Source organism: Triticum urartu, chromosome 5A (genome assembly GCF_056163025.1).
Source record: "Triticum urartu cultivar PI428250 chromosome 5A, HENAU_Tu73, whole genome shotgun sequence".
NCBI classification, from domain to species: Eukaryota; Viridiplantae; Streptophyta; class Magnoliopsida; order Poales; family Poaceae; genus Triticum; species Triticum urartu.
This window is the reverse complement of record NC_141877.1, coordinates 639,117,998-639,137,963: the sequence shown is the minus strand read 5'-3', so window position 1 is coordinate 639,137,963 and position 19,966 is coordinate 639,117,998. Positions and strand designations below refer to the sequence as shown.

The 19,966-nt window shown below is 44.3% G+C and overlaps 2 protein-coding genes across 2 annotated transcripts; both read right to left on the bottom strand.

The window, feature by feature from the left end:
• Positions 1-4,131: 4,131 nt before the first annotated feature.
• LOC147973634 (uncharacterized) lies at positions 4,132-7,167 on the bottom strand. The gene is made up of 7 exons (XM_087522166.1): positions 7,028-7,167; positions 6,636-6,713; positions 6,201-6,330; positions 5,918-5,970; positions 5,142-5,306; positions 4,823-5,048; positions 4,132-4,737 (listed from the first exon to the last, which is right to left on the bottom strand). The coding sequence occupies exons 1-6, from the start codon at positions 7,109-7,111 to the stop codon at positions 4,902-4,904; spliced, it is 657 nt and encodes a 218-aa protein (XP_087378292.1). The 5' UTR covers positions 7,112-7,167; the 3' UTR covers positions 4,132-4,737; positions 4,823-4,901.
• Positions 7,168-15,909: 8,742 nt separating this feature from the next.
• On the bottom strand, positions 15,910-18,945 carry LOC147973633 (uncharacterized). The gene is made up of 7 exons (XM_087522165.1): positions 18,806-18,945; positions 18,414-18,491; positions 17,979-18,108; positions 17,696-17,748; positions 16,920-17,084; positions 16,601-16,826; positions 15,910-16,515 (listed from the first exon to the last, which is right to left on the bottom strand). Exons 1-6 carry the CDS (start codon positions 18,887-18,889, stop codon positions 16,680-16,682), a joined length of 657 nt encoding a protein of 218 aa, XP_087378291.1. The 5' UTR covers positions 18,890-18,945; the 3' UTR covers positions 15,910-16,515; positions 16,601-16,679.
• Positions 18,946-19,966: the final 1,021 nt, after the last annotated feature.

Below are 19,966 nucleotides of genomic sequence, written 5' to 3'. Positions count from 1 at the left end.
ATGTTGGTACATCTTGTGATGAATTGCTTTTCTTGCCTTGTTGCTCTAACGATGAAGCTTATACTTACTCTAGTACTTGTGTTGAGACTAACCATGTAGAGGAAATCAAAGAGCTCAAGGCCCAAGTCACTTCTTTGAAGAAAGACTTGGAAAAGAGTCATGAAGGGAAATCCACACTCAACAATATCTTGAGTGTGCAAAAATCCCCCAATGACAAAGGTGGACTTGGATTCAACTCCAATAAAAAGAAGAAGCCCAAGATGATCAAGAAGAAGGGCCAAGAACAAGTCAAGAATTCGTCCAAGATTATTTGCTTCAAGTGCAAAGTAGAAGGGCATCATGTTAGATCTTGCCCATTGAAGAAGAAGCCCATTAGTGACAAGCAACAAGGGAAGCGGCCACAAGTTCACTCTCATTCTCAACCTCAAGTTGAAGAAAGGCCTCTTCCCAAGAAGACTCAAGCTAATGCTTCTCAAGTTGAGAAATCAAGTGAGAAGAAAGTGAAGAGTAGACGTTGCTACCTATGTCATGAGAAAGGTCACCTCGCTTCCTCATGCACTAGTGGTAACTTATCCAACTCAATTATTATTGATGATGTCTATTCTCTTGGGAAGGATAAGGTTGGCAATGTGTTCGCCAAATTTGTTGGTGCTCAAAGTGGTGTCAAGAAAAGAACCATTTGGGTAGCCAAGCCTATTGTGACTAACCTCTTAGGACCCAACTTGGTTGGGGACCAACTATCTCATACTTGATCAATAGGTGTTTGCCCTTGATAGTTTTTCTATTTTACCGGTCTCATGATGGTAGTTGGGAGACCGGGTTATAGGATCGATTGCCGTACTATCAAGGGGGGCTCTCGATGAGTAGCTTGATCGTATCGTTCGTAGAGAGCTCAAACCATTGCATCCTTGCATATCTTTCTTGGTTCTTGTTTGGTTCTCTTTGTGAGTCTTAGAGCTTATGGTCATCTTGATGACAAGCTCGAGTTCATCGAAAACGGAGTTCACATGCATCTTCTATGATGTTTTCGATGTTGGAGGTTTTGCCGGTTCTTCTCGGTTGGAGGTTTCACTCCTGTTTTGATGCTACTCGTCGTCTTGTTTCCAACAAGCTTGAGTTTGCTCAATTCAGAGCTCATATGCAGAAGTTATGGCAGTTCTGGTTTTCTTGAGAGTGGTTTTTGTCTGGTCCCAGCGGTAGTACCGCGTGCCCCAGCGGTAGTACCGCTTGGAGCTCTCAGCCGTTGTACCGCTGCTTTCGGGCGGTGGTACCGCCAACTTGCTCAGCAAAGACTTGGGCGGTTGTTCCGGCCAGGCACCGCCCAAGTACCGGTCAGGCCTCTGTTTTGATGCGGTACTCGGGCGGTGGTGGCCCGGTTGGTCCGGTCGTACCGGTACCACCGGTGTCCGGAGCGGTTCGACCGCTCAGGACTTAGCCGCCCGAGCGCTCAAGGCCATGCGGTTGCACCGGCCCGGTACCGCTCGACTACCGCACTCAGGGGTGACTCCCTTCTGTTCCTATGCGGTGGTTGAGCGGTGGCTGGGCGGTTGGTCCGGTTGTTCTTCTCAACCGGTGCTACCGCCTGATCGCCCGGTTGTACCGCCTGGTAGGGTTCTGCACGTATACTGTGAGTCCCGGTTGTACCGGGACCAGGAGCGGTAGTACCGCTCGTGTGCGGGCTGAGCACATAACGGTTGGATTTTCCCCCTCCTATAAAAAGGGGGTCTTCTTCCCCATTGAACCTAATCTTTTGAGCTCGTGTTCTTCCCCCATTGTTGACCTTCTTTGAGCTTGCTAACTCTCAATCCCTCCATGGATTCTTGCTAGTTTTTGAGGGAAAAGAGAGAGGAGATCTAGATCCACATTTCCACCAATCACTTTCTCCTCTATGTGAGGGGAACCCCTTGGATCTAGATCTTGGAGTTCTTGGTGTTCTCCTTCTTGTTCTTCCTCTCATTTTCCTTCCTAGCATTAGTTGCTCCGGTGGGATTTGAGAGAGAAGGACTTGGGCACTCCGTGTGCCCTTGCCATTGCATTTGCTGCATCGATTTGAGTTCTCCACGGTGATACGTGGAAGTGAAGTTTGAGAAGCTTATTACTCTTGGGTGTTTGGGCACCCTAGAGCTTGTTCCTCTTGGGTGCCTTGGCGCCCTAGACGGTTGGTGTTGTTCGGAGCTCAATCATTGTGGTGTAAAACTCCGGGCAAGCGTCGGGGTCTCCAATTAGGTTGTGGAGATCGCCCCTAGCAATTTGACGGGTATCGGTGACCGCCCCCAAGGGTTGCCAAAGTGTACGGGTTCGGTGACCGCCCCCAAGGGTTGCCATCTGTACGGGTTCGGTGACCGCCCTCAAGGGTCCCTTAGTGGAATCACGGCATCTTGCATTGTGCGAGGGCGTGAGGAGATTACGGTGGCCCTAGTGGCTTCTTGGGAAGCATTGTGTCTCCACACCGCTCCAAACGGAGATTAGCATCCGCAAGGGTGTGAACTTCGGGATACATCATCGTCTCCGCGTGCCTCGGTTATCTCTTACCCGAGCTCTTTACTTATGCACTTTACTTTGTGATAGCTATATTGTTTCTTGTCATATATCTTGCTATCACATAGTTGCTTATCTTTCTTAGCATAAGTTGTTGGTGCACATAGGTGAGCCTAGTTGTTTTAGGTTTTGTGCTTGACAAATTAACCGCTAGGTTTATTCCGCATTTGTTCAAGCCTAAATCGTAATTGTTTTAAAACGCCTATTCACCCCCCCCTCTAGGCGACATCCACGATCTTTCAAATAGGACGAGATTTGTTATTGGAAACGGTGCAAGTACACATTTCTGGGAAGATACTTGGCTTGGCGACTCACCTTTAGCCATTCAATATCCGTCTTTATATCGGATTGCTCAACGACGTGAGGTATTTGTGGCAACGGTATTTCAATCTATCCCCCTTAATATTCAGTTTAGACGGTCGCTAGCGGGCAATCGTTGGGAAGAATGGCTCCATCTAGTTAGGAGACTGATGAACGTTTAACTTTCTCACCAACCCGATGAATTACGCTGGAAGTTGACTAGGTCTGGAGTATTTACAGTTAAATCAATGTATATTGATGTTATTAATTCGAACTCCATTCCAACTTCCAAGTATGTTTGGGCAGTCAAAGTTCCTTTAAAAAATTAAAGTGTTTATGTGGTTTGTCCATAAACAAGTTATTTTAACAAAGGACAACTTGATAAAGCGTAATTGGACATGACCTACTAGGTGTAGTTTCTGTGATCGGAATGAGACGATTAAGCATTTATTCTTTGATTGTCTGTTGGCCAAAGTCCTTTGGCGGACTGTCCATATTGCTTTTAATATTACTCCACCGACTTCGGTCAATGCATTATTTGGGACATGGCTTAATGGGGTAGAGCCTGACTTAGCAAGACATATTCGGGTTGGAGTTTGCGCTTTGTTGTGGACTATCTGAAATTGCAGAAATGATTTGGTTTTTAACAGAACATCACAGATTTATCTTTTGCAGATTATTTTCCGAGCTATGGCAGTGATCCGTTCGTGGTCGCTACTCACTCCGATGGAGGCCAGGGAGCGTTTGGTTACTGAATCTTTCCGTTGGGAGATGGTAGTTCGGGATATTTTCAACCGGTTTGGATGGCGGTCATGTAATAGGATAGGCAATTAGTTTACCTATTTATTTTTAGCCAGCCGGTTGTGGCATCTTTTCCTGACTAGTTTGTGTATCTAGCCTTTTTAAGCTCTGTGTGAGCTGCATTTTCCTTCTATCAACTGGAGACTTTGGAACCTTGTTGACACCTTTTGTTATTTGGTTAATAAGATGGCCGTATGCATCACTCTGATGCAGAGGCCGAGAAGCCCCCCCTTTTCGAAAAAGAAAACTAATTCTTCATATCAGCATGTTAAACTTTATCTCATTGACTGGTTCCTTTCTCGTCAAAAACTCTCAATAGTGACGCCTTTACTGACAACGCATGATCAACACGCGGCTGCAGTAACCTACCGCTTAGAGCATCTCTGGCAGAGATCCACTAAAAATCCCAAACCGTAAAACCAGCTTGCGGTACCCCGAAACTGGTTTTACGGGTTGCAAAAGCTTCAACCTGAACAGATCCCCTAAACGATATTGGATAATTAAAAAATATATTTCACGCGAGAATTTGTTCGAGATCACGCGTCAGTTCATCACAAACACAATGCGCACGAAAGGAGACGACTTCATCGAACATACCGAAAGGATTACATACTAAGAGACTTAACTCTAACCCTAGCTCACTTGCCGTAAGCGAGAGGTAATGCTTCACGGCCTACTTGCGCAGCGCCACCACCAGTATAACAATTATGTAGCCGTGTAAGAACCTGATGTTGAACAACAACATTACACTGGCAAAAGACTGCAAACTGTGGCTGGCTTTGATTCAGCTCAGCCGCGGCACGAATCGGTCGTTTAAACAGCAGGAAAAACAAGTTGTTACCTAAAAAAACAAAGGGATGTAACGCGCGCTTACTAATCAGCGACTGAACTTGACACTTTGCAACACTATCAAGACATGGAATGATGAACGGCAATCAATAGCAGGTCAGCAGGACATGCCAAAAATTGTAGCGTGCTGTTCTTCAAGCTTCTGGAGCCAGATAGACTACCTTCCCCACTGCAATTCCCTCCTTGGACATGTGAGTGCTGCTATGATATGGTACTTCTTCAGATGCAGACAGATGGCCTTATGTACACCTTGAGCAAGTAACAATTCAACGATTAACATAATTCAAAATAATCAAGTGTACGGTATGTACTGGCTGCAGCAACTACTTACTACCTTAAAAGGACCGTGGAGGGAGGAGACAGACAAAGTTGTAGAAGCAAGTAAAGGTGCAACCAGAAGAAAACGCACATCCTCACGCGAGCTCGCAAGGCACCCATTGTTTCACTCTTGGGCTTAGCTCGCTAGGAACCGAGGTTGACCACTCCTCCAGGTCTGGAAGGGGACCCGTCAACGCGACGTAGTTTACACTCTCCTTCTCCGAAAGTCTCTTCCAGTTTAGCTGCGATATAGGGTCGTATCATCAGCAGGACATCATTTCGCACCAACAGTCGAAAATATATAGTTTCAGTGGTCTGGTAACTATTACTCTTACCTGCCCAGGGAACGCGGAGCACAGAGCCTTGATTGTAGGATTCTGGACCCAAGACGAAACACCCGTGTTAGCAGCAAGAGATACGGGGGTATCTGCTCCGCCGCAGTTGACCATGATTCGACCATCTGGCATGAGCTTTTTTGCAATCTCTAGCCAAGTTTCAGCCTGTGACAATGTTGACATTACATTAAACCCAGCGCAAATCAGAGTGTACTATGTAGTTTGGTGAATGAAGTAAATACTCCATACAAATATAGCACCCAAGAACTTACAAATCTCAGAAGTATGTTTTGTCATAAGAATACAAAAGCTTTATATAAATTTAGTTTGGTATAAGCATCATATCAGAGTATTCTTGAACACACCAATGTTTCCTCGAACACGAGAGTTGCTAAGGTTGCAAGAAGTAGCTAACTTTTGTTAGCGTCTCCCTAGAGCAGAGATCCTCGAGGTCCTAGATCACTTTTATGCATTTGCATGTGCTCTAGTATTTACTTTGGGATGTGTAAGCACATTTTCTACGTCGGTAAATTAAATACCAGACTGAACTGAGTTTGTGCACTCATTAATACAGCATGATAACAGTTCAAATTCACAAGCACAAAGATATTTGTTGTGGAGCTATGGTGGTTCCTGCATGCTATACCATATAACAATATGACTCTGATGTGTTCCGGAAGGAGCACGAGGTAAATATATATAGTGAAAAATACAAACGAGCCATGGTAGAAATAGAGAATAATAACAAATGAATTAAAAAGGCATGGGATATTTACTTCTTGTAGCTGAGGTAAGACTTTTCCATCAGCAAATAAATCAACAACAACGCCTGCAGGCATGAGCAAGGTACCGTCAGCCTATTGCAAGTCAGTTCCCGAAACTGAAAACTTAAAATGCTTTGAAAAGCTAATTAAAGGCATTCGAAACACTAACATAATAACAGAGTCTAAAATTTATTACAGATAATTATTGAAAAACTGATTACTAAGAGCATGTCATAATTCAATTCCAATAAGGCAGTAAGACATGCATTATGTTTGCATCAGATCAGATGTTCACCAGCAAATCCTCCTTCAACTGTAGCTGATGGGGAAAGTGCATCGCCTATACGCACCGAAAGTGAACCACCTAATTCCGTGGTCTTCTCTAAATTGGACATACCAAAATAATCCCTCGACAATTCAATTATCTGTCATGAAACGATACAGTTTTGCAGGGATGTCAGTTAGGAAAATATAAACAGATGGCTGTATGATTGCGAAAAGCAAAAATCTGAAGAAACGAGGCTGAAAAACATGAATAGTTGTAATAGCATAACCAGTCACACAATCCTGGTAATGCAAGTGTGCTTGAAATAGCATAACCAACATTACAAAAAATTAATGCTCTTCTGACAAGTTTCCAAGACTGCTGTATGACGAAATTGGAAAAATTCTGCAGACTTAAGTCATGTGATCAGTAAACAAATGAAAGGACAGTGAGAACAGTTTTCACCGTCGGATCAATCTCCCATCCAATAAGTTGTATCCAGGGCCAAACTTCTAGCATCATATGTGCTGCTGTCCCAGCACCCTGAAAGAAGCATGTAGAGAAGAAATGAATCACATCTGCAAGTGTGTGAAGAGCTAATTATTTAAATAAGGAGCGCTATGAGCCTATGACACTATGTTGCTTGTGTAAATAGATCACCTACTGTTCTTACAAGGAATTGTGATGCACAATACTCTATACAGACTCATTGCAACTTGTGGAATAGAGAAGTACTAGTGTGTAAAACATCTCCTCAACTCCCCCTAAGCATACTATAGGATGTAATCCCAGAAGCAGCTTCACAGAAACAATAAAGAACAGGAGTATAGCTGAGAAATGTCAGAGAAGGGGTTTACCAAACCTAGAAGTGCAACAGGACCACGTGGAACAACGGGAGGTAGGCTGACGAACTCATCCTGAATGATAGCAAAAGCAAACATGTTATAAGAATTTACATCCAATAGCTGCTTTGAGCAATTGAACACGGTGTTGGAAGACGATTAAAACATTTTTTCTGTGCGCAGATCCTCCGCAGCAAGTACCTCCAGACTAAAACATTATCCCAGGTCACAGTCAGACCAACTGATTCGCCTTTCTGGAAAGGACTAATGAAAGTGAAACAATCAATGTTCAATAGTGAAAGAACATGCGGTGCCCCATGTTTGGTTTTGGTAATTGATGACAATCTCTATGGACTAATGGTTGCCTTGAGTTATATTTGAAGGTTTTGTCCATAGGCTTTTCTTGGAGTACATGTGTTGGTTTCAAGGAGAGTTTGTGTCGACCAAGGTGTTATTCAAGGAATTATCCAAAGATTGGTCATGTGAGAGTTGAGCTTATTGCAAGCATGTCTTGAAGAAGAAGATTATGTGATCATTCATGTCTACCTTCAAGACATCATTCAAATGAAGAGAATTGGAAAGGTTCAAGGATGATCAAGACTAAGTCAAGAGTGAATCAAGTTGATCAACTCACAAAGTGCAGAAGATGTACCGAGAGGGATCAAGTGATCCCATGGTATGGTAACAATTGTCAATTATGCTTTGTGTACTAACCCATGGTCTTCGTGAGAGTTCTTTGTGGGGTTAGGTTGCGGTGCACAAGTTCAAGTGGAGCATCACGAAGAGATCAAATGCTTGAAGCTTGCCGTCCTTTGTGGTGATAATGGACTTGTGAAGATGTGCGGAAGAGTGGCTCACCCATAGTGGAGTATGGGGGAGCAATCAACTAGTCTTCATCGAGTCAACACAATCAAGAAAGGTGGTCCAACTTGAGGGAGTCAAGATTGTCATCATCTAGCTCAAGTGGACCATGTGCAAGGAAAAGGTTTGCCCTTGATAGTTTTTCTATTTTACAGGTCTCATGATGGTAGTTGGGAGACCGGGTTATAGGATCGATTGCCGTACTATCAAGGGGGGCTCTCGATGAGTAGCTTGATCGTATCGTTCGTAGAGAGCTCAAACCATTGCATCCTTGCATCATCTTTCTTGGTTCTTGTTTGGTTCTCTTTGTGAGTCTTAGAGCTTATGGTCATCTTGATGACAAGCTCGAGTTCATCGAAAACGGAGTTCACATGCATCTTCTATGATGTTTTCGATGTTGGAGGTTTTGCCGGTTCTTCTCAGTTGGAGGTTTCACTCCTCTATTTGTTGGCATACCTCCCCTGCCTCTTCTTACTATATCCAGTCGCTGTTTTGATGCTACTCGTCGTCTTGTTTCCAACAAGCTTGAGTTTGCTCAATTCGGAGCTCATATGCAGAAGTTATGGCAGTTCTGGTTTTCTTGAGAGTGGTTTTTGTCTGGTCCCAGCGGTAGTACCGCGTGCCCCAGCGGTAGTACCGCTTGGAGCTCTCAGCCGTTGTACCGCTTCTTTCGGGCGGTGGTACCGCCAACTTGCTCAGCAAAGACTTGGGCGGTTGTTCCGGCCAGGCACCGCCCAAGTACCGGTCAGGACTCTGTTTTGATGCGGTACTCGGGCGGTGGTGGCCCGGTTGGTCCGGTCGTACAGGTACCACCGGTGTCCGGAGCGGTTCGACCGCTCAGGACTTAGCCGCCCGAGCGCTCAAGGCCATGCGGTTGCACCGGCCCGGTATCGCTCGACTACCGTACTCAGGGGTGACTCCCTTCTGTTCCTATGCGGTGGTTGAGCGATGGCTGGGCGGTTGGTCCGGTTGTTCTTCTCAACCGGTGCTACCGCCTGATCGCCCGGTTGTACCGCCTAGTAGGGTTCTGCACGTATACTGTGAGTCCCGGTTGTACCGGGACCAGGAGCGGTAGTACCGCTCGTGTGCGGGCTGAGCACATAACGGTTGGATTTTCCCCCTCCTATAAAAAGGGGGTCTTCTTCCCCATTGAACCTAATCTTTTGAGCTCGTGTTCTTCCCTCATTGTTGACCTTCTTTGAGCTTGCTAACTCTCAATCCCTCCATGGATTCTTGCTAGTTTTTGAGGGAAAAGAGAGAGGAGATCTAGATCCACATTTCCACCAATCACTTTCTCCTTTATGTGAGGGGAAACCCTTGGATCTAGATCTTGGAGTTCTTGGTGTTCTCCTTCTTGTTCTTCCTCTCATTTTCCTTCCTAGCATTAGTTGCTCCGGTGGGATTTGAGAGAGAAGGACTTGGGCACTCCGTGTGCCCTTGCCATTGCATTTGGTGCATCGGTTTGAGTTCTCCACGGTGATACGTGGAAGTGAAGTTTGAGAAGCTTATTACTCTTGGGTGTTTGGGCACCCTAGAGCTTGTTCCTCTTGGGTGCCTTGGCGCCCTAGACGGTTGGTGTTGTTCGGAGCTCAATCATTGTGGTGTAAAGCTCCGGGCAAGCGTCGGGGTCTCCAATTAGGTTGTGGAGATCGCCCCGAGCAATTTGACGGGTACCGGTGACCGCCCCCAAGGGTTGCCAAAGTGTACGGGTTCGGTGACCGCCCCCAAGGGTTGCCATTTGTACGGGTTTGGTGACCGCCCTCAAGGGTCCCTTAGTGGAATCACGGCATCTTGCATTGTGCGAGGGCGTGAGGAGATTACGGTGGCCCTAGTGGCTTCTTGGGAAGCATTGTGCCTCCACACCGCTCCAAACGGAGATTAGCATCCGCAAGGGTGTGAACTTCGGGATACATCATCGTCTCCGCGTGCCTCGGTTATCTCTTACCCGAGCTCTTTACTTATGCACTTTACTTTGTGATAGCCATATTGTTTCTTGTCATATATCTTGCTATCACATAGTTGCTTATCTTTCTTAGCATAAGTTGTTGGTGCACATAGGTGAGCCTAGTTGTTTTAGGTTTTGTGCTTGACAAATTAACCGCTAGGTTTATTCCGCATTTGTTCAAGCCTAAATCGTAATTGTTTTAAAATGCCTATTCACCCCCCTGTAGGCGACATCCACGATCTTTCAATTGGTATCAGAGCCTCGTCTCTCTTTGTTAGGCTTAACCGCCTATAGAGTAAAGATGTCGACTAGGGGATTAGGATTCTCTCACACTCTTAGTTTTGATGGCACAAATTTTGATGTTTGGGTAATTCGCATGCTTAATCTCTTTAGGGTCATGGACCCAAATTTAGAGCGAATTGTAGATATGGGTTTTTCTCCTCCAAAGTATCCTCAAAGATTATCTTTAGAGGATGAGAAACACTCTTATCTCAATGCTCAAGCTTCTAATGTGCTTTTCGATGCTTTGAGCAATGTAGTTATATTTCAACTCATGCCGTTCCAGGATGCTCATGAGTTGTGGACAAAGCTTCAAGATAAATATGGCGTGTCCAAGATTTGTGGGGATGATTGTTCTCTCTCCACCTCCGGTCGTATAGTCTTCTCAACTTCTTCTACTTCACCTACATGTGGATTGCCACAAGGTAATGTTATGGTGAGTAGTGTTGGTCATTGCAATGATGATAGTGTGCTTATCGTTGATGACTCTTCATCACTATCTTGTTGCAATGCTCCATCTTTGTACTTTAGCACTTCGAGCACTCCAAATGTCTCACATGCTTGTGTTGATAGTTCTTGCATATCATGTAGAAATTGCTTGACTAAATCTCATGATGATATGCTTGCTATGCCTTGTTGCCATGATAAAAATGTATCTATTTCCTCGAGTTGTTGTGCTAACAATGTAGAGGAAACCCAACACTCCATGGAACAAGATGTGGTTTTAAATGGTGCTTCAAGGGATCCTACATCATCATCTATTGCTTTTTGCCTTATGGCTAAGGCTTCAAAGGTATCTCCTACTTTGAAACCCAATATGTCTCTTGATGATGATGTTGATGCTAATGATGATGAGGATAATGATGAAGAGAATGATAGTGTTGCCTCCTTAAAAATTAAGGGGGAAATAGTTTTTAAAGCTCTTCATAAAAATAAAATTGCTCGTTCCAACTTCATGGAAATCATGTCCATTGCCATTGAGGGCAAGAAGTATATTGATGAGTTGGAATCTCGTCTTGAGGAGCATGAGGTCACCATTGATAAAATGGAAGGTTATGAGCGTGATTACGCTAATGAAATTGCGGACCTCTCTCAAGCTCTTGAACTTGAACAAACCACCAAGGAATCTCTTGAGGAGACTTTTGCTCTAGAATTATCTAGAGTGAGGGAATCTCGTGATAGAGCTCTTGAGGTGGCCAATGATTTTGAAACTAAAAATGAGGAGCTTGAAGTTGCGCATGCTAAACTCCTTGAGGACTTTGAGCACCTCGAAAATGGCTCAAGGGTCATTAGGAGTGAGCTCATCAAACTCACCGAGTCTCATGCTCAACTTAAAGCTTCATATTCTAAAGAGCTTGCCAAGTTGTCTTCTCCTCTTGTTGCTAATGATGATGCTTGTGCTACTAACTCTATCTCTTGTGAAGCATCCATATTGAAGGAGAATGTTGAGCTAAGGGCTCAACTTGAGTTGCTATCTAGCAATTATGGAATGTTGGAAGAAAATCATGTAAAGCTCACAAGCTCCAATGATGATCTTCTAGTATCCCATAATGTGCTACAATTAGCTCATGAGGCCATGCTTGCTAAGGTAACATCTAGTGAGCCTCATGTGGATACTAGCACTACTTCTAGTCAAAATGCTATATTGCCAGGTGCTAGTCCTTGTAATTCATCTACTCACAATGTTGGTACATCTTGTGATGAATTGCTTTTCTTGCCTTGTTGCTCTAACGATGAAGCTTATACTTACTCTAGTACTTGTGTTGAGACTAACCATGTAGAGGAAATCAAAGAGCTCAAGGCCCAAGTCACTTCTTTGAAGAAAGACTTGGAAAAGAGTCATGAAGGGAAATCCACACTCAACAATATCTTGAGTGTGCAAAAATCCCCCAATGACAAAGGTGGACTTGGATTCAACTCCAATAAAAAGAAGAAGCCCAAGATGATCAAGAAGAAGGGCCAAGAACAAGTCAAGAATTCGTCCAAGATTATTTGCTTCAAGTGCAAAGTAGAAGGGCATCATGTTAGATCTTGCCCATTGAAGAAGAAGCCCATTAGTGACAAGCAACAAGGGAAGCGGCCACAAGTTCACTCTCATTCTCAACCTCAAGTTGAAGAAAGGCCTCTTCCCAAGAAGACTCAAGCTAATGCTTCTCAAGTTGAGAAATCAAGTGAGAAGAAAGTGAAGAGTAGACGTTGCTACCTATGTCATGAGAAAGGTCACCTCGCTTCCTCATGCACTAGTGGTAACTTATCCAACTCAATTATTATTGATGATGTCTATTCTCTTGGGAAGGATAAGGTTGGCAATGTGTTCGCCAAATTTGTTGGTGCTCAAAGTGGTGTCAAGAAAAGAACCATTTGGGTAGCCAAGCCTATTGTGACTAACCTCTTAGGACCCAACTTGGTTGGGGACCAACTATCTCATACTTGATCAATAGGTGTTTGCCCTTGATAGTTTTTCTATTTTACCGGTCTCATGATGGTAGTTGGGAGACCGGGTTATAGGATCGATTGCCGTACTATCAAGGGGGGCTCTCGATGAGTAGCTTGATCGTATCGTTCGTAGAGAGCTCAAACCATTGCATCCTTGCATATCTTTCTTGGTTCTTGTTTGGTTCTCTTTGTGAGTCTTAGAGCTTATGGTCATCTTGATGACAAGCTCGAGTTCATCGAAAACGGAGTTCACATGCATCTTCTATGATGTTTTCGATGTTGGAGGTTTTGCCGGTTCTTCTCGGTTGGAGGTTTCACTCCTGTTTTGATGCTACTCGTCGTCTTGTTTCCAACAAGCTTGAGTTTGCTCAATTCAGAGCTCATATGCAGAAGTTATGGCAGTTCTGGTTTTCTTGAGAGTGGTTTTTGTCTGGTCCCAGCGGTAGTACCGCGTGCCCCAGCGGTAGTACCGCTTGGAGCTCTCAGCCGTTGTACCGCTGCTTTCGGGCGGTGGTACCGCCAACTTGCTCAGCAAAGACTTGGGCGGTTGTTCCGGCCAGGCACCGCCCAAGTACCGGTCAGGCCTCTGTTTTGATGCGGTACTCGGGCGGTGGTGGCCCGGTTGGTCCGGTCGTACCGGTACCACCGGTGTCCGGAGCGGTTCGACCGCTCAGGACTTAGCCGCCCGAGCGCTCAAGGCCATGCGGTTGCACCGGCCCGGTACCGCTCGACTACCGCACTCAGGGGTGACTCCCTTCTGTTCCTATGCGGTGGTTGAGCGGTGGCTGGGCGGTTGGTCCGGTTGTTCTTCTCAACCGGTGCTACCGCCTGATCGCCCGGTTGTACCGCCTGGTAGGGTTCTGCACGTATACTGTGAGTCCCGGTTGTACCGGGACCAGGAGCGGTAGTACCGCTCGTGTGCGGGTTGAGCACATAACGGTTGGATTTTCCCCCTCCTATAAAAAGGGGGTCTTCTTCCCCATTGAACCTAATCTTTTGAGCTCGTGTTCTTCCCCCATTGTTGACCTTCTTTGAGCTTGCTAACTCTCAATCCCTCCATGGATTCTTGCTAGTTTTTGAGGGAAAAGAGAGAGGAGATCTAGATCCACATTTCCACCAATCACTTTCTCCTCTATGTGAGGGGAACCCCTTGGATCTAGATCTTGGAGTTCTTGGTGTTCTCCTTCTTGTTCTTCCTCTCATTTTCCTTCCTAGCATTAGTTGCTCCGGTGGGATTTGAGAGAGAAGGACTTGGGCACTCCGTGTGCCCTTGCCATTGCATTTGCTGCATCGATTTGAGTTCTCCACGGTGATACGTGGAAGTGAAGTTTGAGAAGCTTATTACTCTTGGGTGTTTGGGCACCCTAGAGCTTGTTCCTCTTGGGTGCCTTGGCGCCCTAGACGGTTGGTGTTGTTCGGAGCTCAATCATTGTGGTGTAAAACTCCGGGCAAGCGTCGGGGTCTCCAATTAGGTTGTGGAGATCGCCCCTAGCAATTTGACGGGTATCGGTGACCGCCCCCAAGGGTTGCCAAAGTGTACGGGTTCGGTGACCGCCCCCAAGGGTTGCCATCTGTACGGGTTCGGTGACCGCCCTCAAGGGTCCCTTAGTGGAATCACGGCATCTTGCATTGTGCGAGGGCGTGAGGAGATTACGGTGGCCCTAGTGGCTTCTTGGGAAGCATTGTGTCTCCACACCGCTCCAAACGGAGATTAGCATCCGCAAGGGTGTGAACTTCGGGATACATCATCGTCTCCGCGTGCCTCGGTTATCTCTTACCCGAGCTCTTTACTTATGCACTTTACTTTGTGATAGCTATATTGTTTCTTGTCATATATCTTGCTATCACATAGTTGCTTATCTTTCTTAGCATAAGTTGTTGGTGCACATAGGTGAGCCTAGTTGTTTTAGGTTTTGTGCTTGACAAATTAACCGCTAGGTTTATTCCGCATTTGTTCAAGCCTAAATCGTAATTGTTTTAAAACGCCTATTCACCCCCCCCTCTAGGCGACATCCACGATCTTTCAAATAGGACGAGATTTGTTATTGGAAACGGTGCAAGTACACATTTCTGGGAAGATACTTGGCTTGGCGACTCACCTTTAGCCATTCAATATCCGTCTTTATATCGGATTGCTCAACGACGTGAGGTATTTGTGGCAACGGTATTTCAATCTATCCCCCTTAATATTCAGTTTAGACGGTCGCTAGCGGGCAATCGTTGGGAAGAATGGCTCCATCTAGTTAGGAGACTGATGAACGTTTAACTTTCTCACCAACCCGATGAATTACGCTGGAAGTTGACTAGGTCTGGAGTATTTACAGTTAAATCAATGTATATTGATGTTATTAATTCGAACTCCATTCCAACTTCCAAGTATGTTTGGGCAGTCAAAGTTCCTTTAAAAATTAAAGTGTTTATGTGGTTTGTCCATAAACAAGTTATTTTAACAAAGGACAACTTGATAAAGCGTAATTGGACATGACCTACTAGGTGTAGTTTCTGTGATCGGAATGAGACGATTAAGCATTTATTCTTTGATTGTCTGTTGGCCAAAGTCCTTTGGCGGACTGTCCATATTGCTTTTAATATTACTCCACCGACTTCGGTCAATGCATTATTTGGGACATGGCTTAATGGGGTAGAGCCTGACTTAGCAAGACATATTCGGGTTGGAGTTTGCGCTTTGTTGTGGACTATCTGAAATTGCAGAAATGATTTGGTTTTTAACAGAACATCACAGATTTATCTTTTGCAGATTATTTTCCGAGCTATGGCAGTGATCCGTTCGTGGTCGCTACTCACTCCGATGGAGGCCAGGGAGCGTTTGGTTACTGAATCTTTCCGTTGGGAGATGGTAGTTCGGGATATTTTCAACCGGTTTGGATGGCGGTCATGTAATAGGATAGGCAATTAGTTTACCTATTTATTTTTAGCCAGCCGGTTGTGGCATCTTTTCCTGACTAGTTTGTGTATCTAGCCTTTTTAAGCTCTGTGTGAGCTGCATTTTCCTTCTATCAACTGGAGACTTTGGAACCTTGTTGACACCTTTTGTTATTTGGTTAATAAGATGGCCGTATGCATCACTCTGATGCAGAGGCCGAGAAGCCCCCCCTTTTCGAAAAAGAAAACTAATTCTTCATATCAGCATGTTAAACTTTATCTCATTGACTGGTTCCTTTCTCGTCAAAAACTCTCAATAGTGACGCCTTTAGTGACAACGCATGATCAACACGCGGCTGCAGTAACCTACCGCTTAGAGCATCTCTGGCAGAGATCCACTAAAAATCCCAAACCGTAAAACCAGCTTGCGGTACCCCGAAACTGGTTTTACGGGTTGCAAAAGCTTCAACCTGAACAGATCCCCTAAACGATATTGGATAATTAAAAAATATATTTCACGCGAGAATTTGTTCGAGATCACGCGTCAGTTCATCACAAACACAATGCGCACGAAAGGAGACGACTTCATCGAACATACCGAAAGGATTACATACTAAGAGACTTAACTCTAACCCTAGCTCACTTGCCGTAAGCGAGAGGTAATGCTTCACGGCCTACTTGCGCAGCGCCACCACCAGTATAACAATTATGTAGCCGTGTAAGAACCTGATGTTGAACAACAACATTACACTGGCAAAAGACTGCAAACTGTGGCTGGCTTTGATTCAGCTCAGCCGCGGCACGAATCGGTCGTTTAAACAGCAGGAAAAACAAGTTGTTACCTAAAAAAACAAAGGGATGTAACGCGCGCTTACTAATCAGCGACTGAACTTGACACTTTGCAACACTATCAAGACATGGAATGATGAACGGCAATCAATAGCAGGTCAGCAGGACATGCCAAAAATTGTAGCGTGCTGTTCTTCAAGCTTCTGGAGCCAGATAGACTACCTTCCCCACTGCAATTCCCTCCTTGGACATGTGAGTGCTGCTATGATATGGTACTTCTTCAGATGCAGACAGATGGCCTTATGTACACCTTGAGCAAGTAACAATTCAACGATTAACATAATTCAAAATAATCAAGTGTACGGTATGTACTGGCTGCAGCAACTACTTACTACCTTAAAAGGACCGTGGAGGGAGGAGACAGACAAAGTTGTAGAAGCAAGTAAAGGTGCAACCAGAAGAAAACGCACATCCTCACGCGAGCTCGCAAGGCACCCATTGTTTCACTCTTGGGCTTAGCTCGCTAGGAACCGAGGTTGACCACTCCTCCAGGTCTGGAAGGGGACCCGTCAACGCGACGTAGTTTACACTCTCCTTCTCCGAAAGTCTCTTCCAGTTTAGCTGCGATATAGGGTCGTATCATCAGCAGGACATCATTTCGCACCAACAGTCGAAAATATATAGTTTCAGTGGTCTGGTAACTATTACTCTTACCTGCCCAGGGAACGCGGAGCACAGAGCCTTGATTGTAGGATTCTGGACCCAAGACGAAACACCCGTGTCAGCAGCAAGAGATACGGGGGTATCTGCTCCGCCGCAGTTGACCATGATTCGACCATCTGGCATGAGCTTTTTTGCAATCTCTAGCCAAGTTTCAGCCTGTGACAATGTTGACATTACATTAAACCCAGCGCAAATCAGAGTGTACTATGTAGTTTGGTGAATGAAGTAAATACTCCATACAAATATAGCACCCAAGAACTTACAAATCTCAGAAGTACGTTTTGTCATAAGAATACAAAAGCTTTATATAAATTTAGTTTGGTATAAGCATCATATCAGAGTATTCTTGAACACACCAATGTTTCCTCGAACACGAGAGTTGCTAAGGTTGCAAGAAGTAGCTAACTTTTGTTAGCGTCTCCCTAGAGCAGAGATCCTCGAGGTCCTAGATCACTTTTATGCATTTGCATGTGCTCTAGTATTTACTTTGGGATGTGTAAGCACATTTTCTACGTCGGTAAATTAAATACCAGACTGAACTGAGTTTGTGCACTCATTAATACAGCATGATAACAGTTCAAATTCACAAGCACAAAGATATTTGTTGTGGAGCTATGGTGGTTCCTGCATGCTATACCATATAACAATATGACTCTGATGTGTTCCGGAAGGAGCACGAGGTAAATATATATAGTGAAAAATACAAACGAGCCATGGTAGAAATAGAGAATAATAACAAATGAATTAAAAAGGCATGGGATATTTACTTCTTGTAGCTGAGGTAAGACTTTTCCATCAGCAAATAAATCAACAACAACGCCTGCAGGCATGAGCAAGGTACCGTCAGCCTATTGCAAGTCAGTTCCCGAAACTGAAAACTTAAAATGCTTTGAAAAGCTAATTAAAGGCATTCGAAACACTAACATAATAACAGAGTCTAAAATTTATTACAGATAATTATTGAAAAACTGATTACTAAGAGCATGTCATAATTCAATTCCAATAAGGCAGTAAGACATGCATTATGTTTGCATCAGATCAGATGTTCACCAGCAAATCCTCCTTCAACTGTAGCTGATGGGGAAAGTGCATCGCCTATACGCACCGAAAGTGAACCACCTAATTCCGTGGTCTTCTCTAAATTGGACATACCAAAATAATCCCTCGACAATTCAATTATCTGTCATGAAACGATACAGTTTTGCAGGGATGTCAGTTAGGAAAATATAAACAGATGGCTGTATGATTGCGAAAAGCAAAAATCTGAAGAAACGAGGCTGAAAAACATGAATAGTTGTAATAGCATAACCAGTCACACAATCCTGGTAATGCAAGTGTGCTTGAAATAGCATAACCAACATTACAAAAAATTAATGCTCTTCTGACAAGTTTCCAAGACTGCTGTATGACGAAATTGGAAAAATTCTGCAGACTTAAGTCATGTGATCAGTAAACAAATGAAAGGACAGTGAGAACAGTTTTCACCGTCGGATCAATCTCCCATCCAATAAGTTGTATCCAGGGCCAAACTTCTAGCATCATATGTGCTGCTGTCCCAGCACCCTGAAAGAAGCATGTAGAGAAGAAATGAATCACATCTGCAAGTGTGTGAAGAGCTAATTATTTAAATAAGGAGCGCTATGAGCCTATGACACTATGTTGCTTGTGTAAATAGATCACCTACTGTTCTTACAAGGAATTGTGATGCACAATACTCTATACAGACTCATTGCAACTTGTGGAATAGAAAAGTACTAGTGTGTAAAACATCTCCTCAACTCCCCCTAAGCATACTATAGGATGTAATCCCAGAAGCAGCTTCACAGAAACAATAAAGAACAGGAGTATAGCTGAGAAATGTCAGAGAAGGGGTTTACCAAACCTAGAAGTGCAACAGGACCACGTGGAACAACGGGAGGTAGGCTGACGAACTCATCCTGAATGATAGCAAAAGCAAACATGTTATAAGAATTTACATCCAATAGCTGCTTTGAGCAATTGAACACGGTGTTGGAAGACGATTAAAACATTTTTTCTGTGCGCAGATCCTCCGCAGCAAGTACCTCCAGACTAAAACATTATCCCAGGTCACAGTCAGACCAACTGATTCGCCTTTCTGGAAAGGACTAATGAAAGTGAAACAATCAATGTTCAATAGTGAAAGAACATGCGGTGCCCCATGTTTGGTTTTGGTAATTGATGACAATCTCTATGGACTAATGGTTGCCTTGAGTTATATTTGAAGGTTTTGTCCATAGGCTTTTCTTGGAGTACATGTGTTGGTTTCAAGGAGAGTTTGTGTCGACCAAGGTGTTATTCAAGGAATTATCCAAAGATTGGTCATGTGAGAGTTGAGCTTATTGCAAGCATGTCTTGAAGAAGAAGATTATGTGATCATTCATGTCTACCTTCAAGACATCATTCAAATGAAGAGAATTGGAAAGGTTCAAGGATGATCAAGACTAAGTCAAGAGTGAATCAAGTTGATCAACTCACAAAGTGCAGAAGATGTACCGAGAGGGATCAAGTGATCCCATGGTATGGTAACAATTGTCAATTATGCTTTGTGTACTAACCCATGGTCTTCGTGAGAGTTCTTTGTGGGGTTAGGTTGCGGTGCACAAGTTCAAGTGGAGCATCACGAAGAGATCAAATGCTTGAAGCTTGCCGTCCTTTGTGGTGATAATGGACTTGTGAAGATGTGCGGAAGAGTGGCTCACCCATAGTGGAGTATGGGGGAGCAATCAACTAGTCTTCATCGAGTCAACACAATCAAGAAAGGTGGTCCAACTTGAGGGAGTCAAGATTGTCATCATCTAGCTCAAGTGGACCATGTGCAAGGAAAAGGTTTGCCCTTGATAGTTTTTCTATTTTACAGGTCTCATGATGGTAGTTGGGAGACCGGGTTATAGGATCGATTGCCGTACTATCAAGGGGGGCTCTCGATGAGTAGCTTGATCGTATCGTTCGTAGAGAGCTCAAACCATTGCATCCTTGCATCATCTTTCTTGGTTCTTGTTTGGTTCTCTTTGTGAGTC

Bases quoted from the DNA above. Each gene is read 5' to 3' on its own strand.
- LOC147973633 (XM_087522165.1), bottom strand. From the start codon at position 18,889: ATGTTTGCTTTTGCTATCATTCAGGATGAGTTCGTCAGCCTACCTCCC. The intron at 18,109-18,413 runs GTGAAAACTGTT...GTTTCATGACAG, and splicing joins GATGGGAGATTGATCCGACG to ATAATTGAATTGTCGAGGGA. The intron at 16,827-16,919 runs GTAAGAGTAATA...CCTATATCGCAG, and splicing joins GCTCCGCGTTCCCTGGGCAG to CTAAACTGGAAGAGACTTTC.
- LOC147973634 (XM_087522166.1), bottom strand. From the start codon at position 7,111: ATGTTTGCTTTTGCTATCATTCAGGATGAGTTCGTCAGCCTACCTCCC. The intron at 6,714-7,027 runs GTAAACCCCTTC...TGCTTCTTTCAG, and splicing joins CTGTTGCACTTCTAGGTTTG to GGTGCTGGGACAGCAGCACA. The intron at 5,049-5,141 runs GTAAGAGTAATA...CCTATATCGCAG, and splicing joins GCTCCGCGTTCCCTGGGCAG to CTAAACTGGAAGAGACTTTC.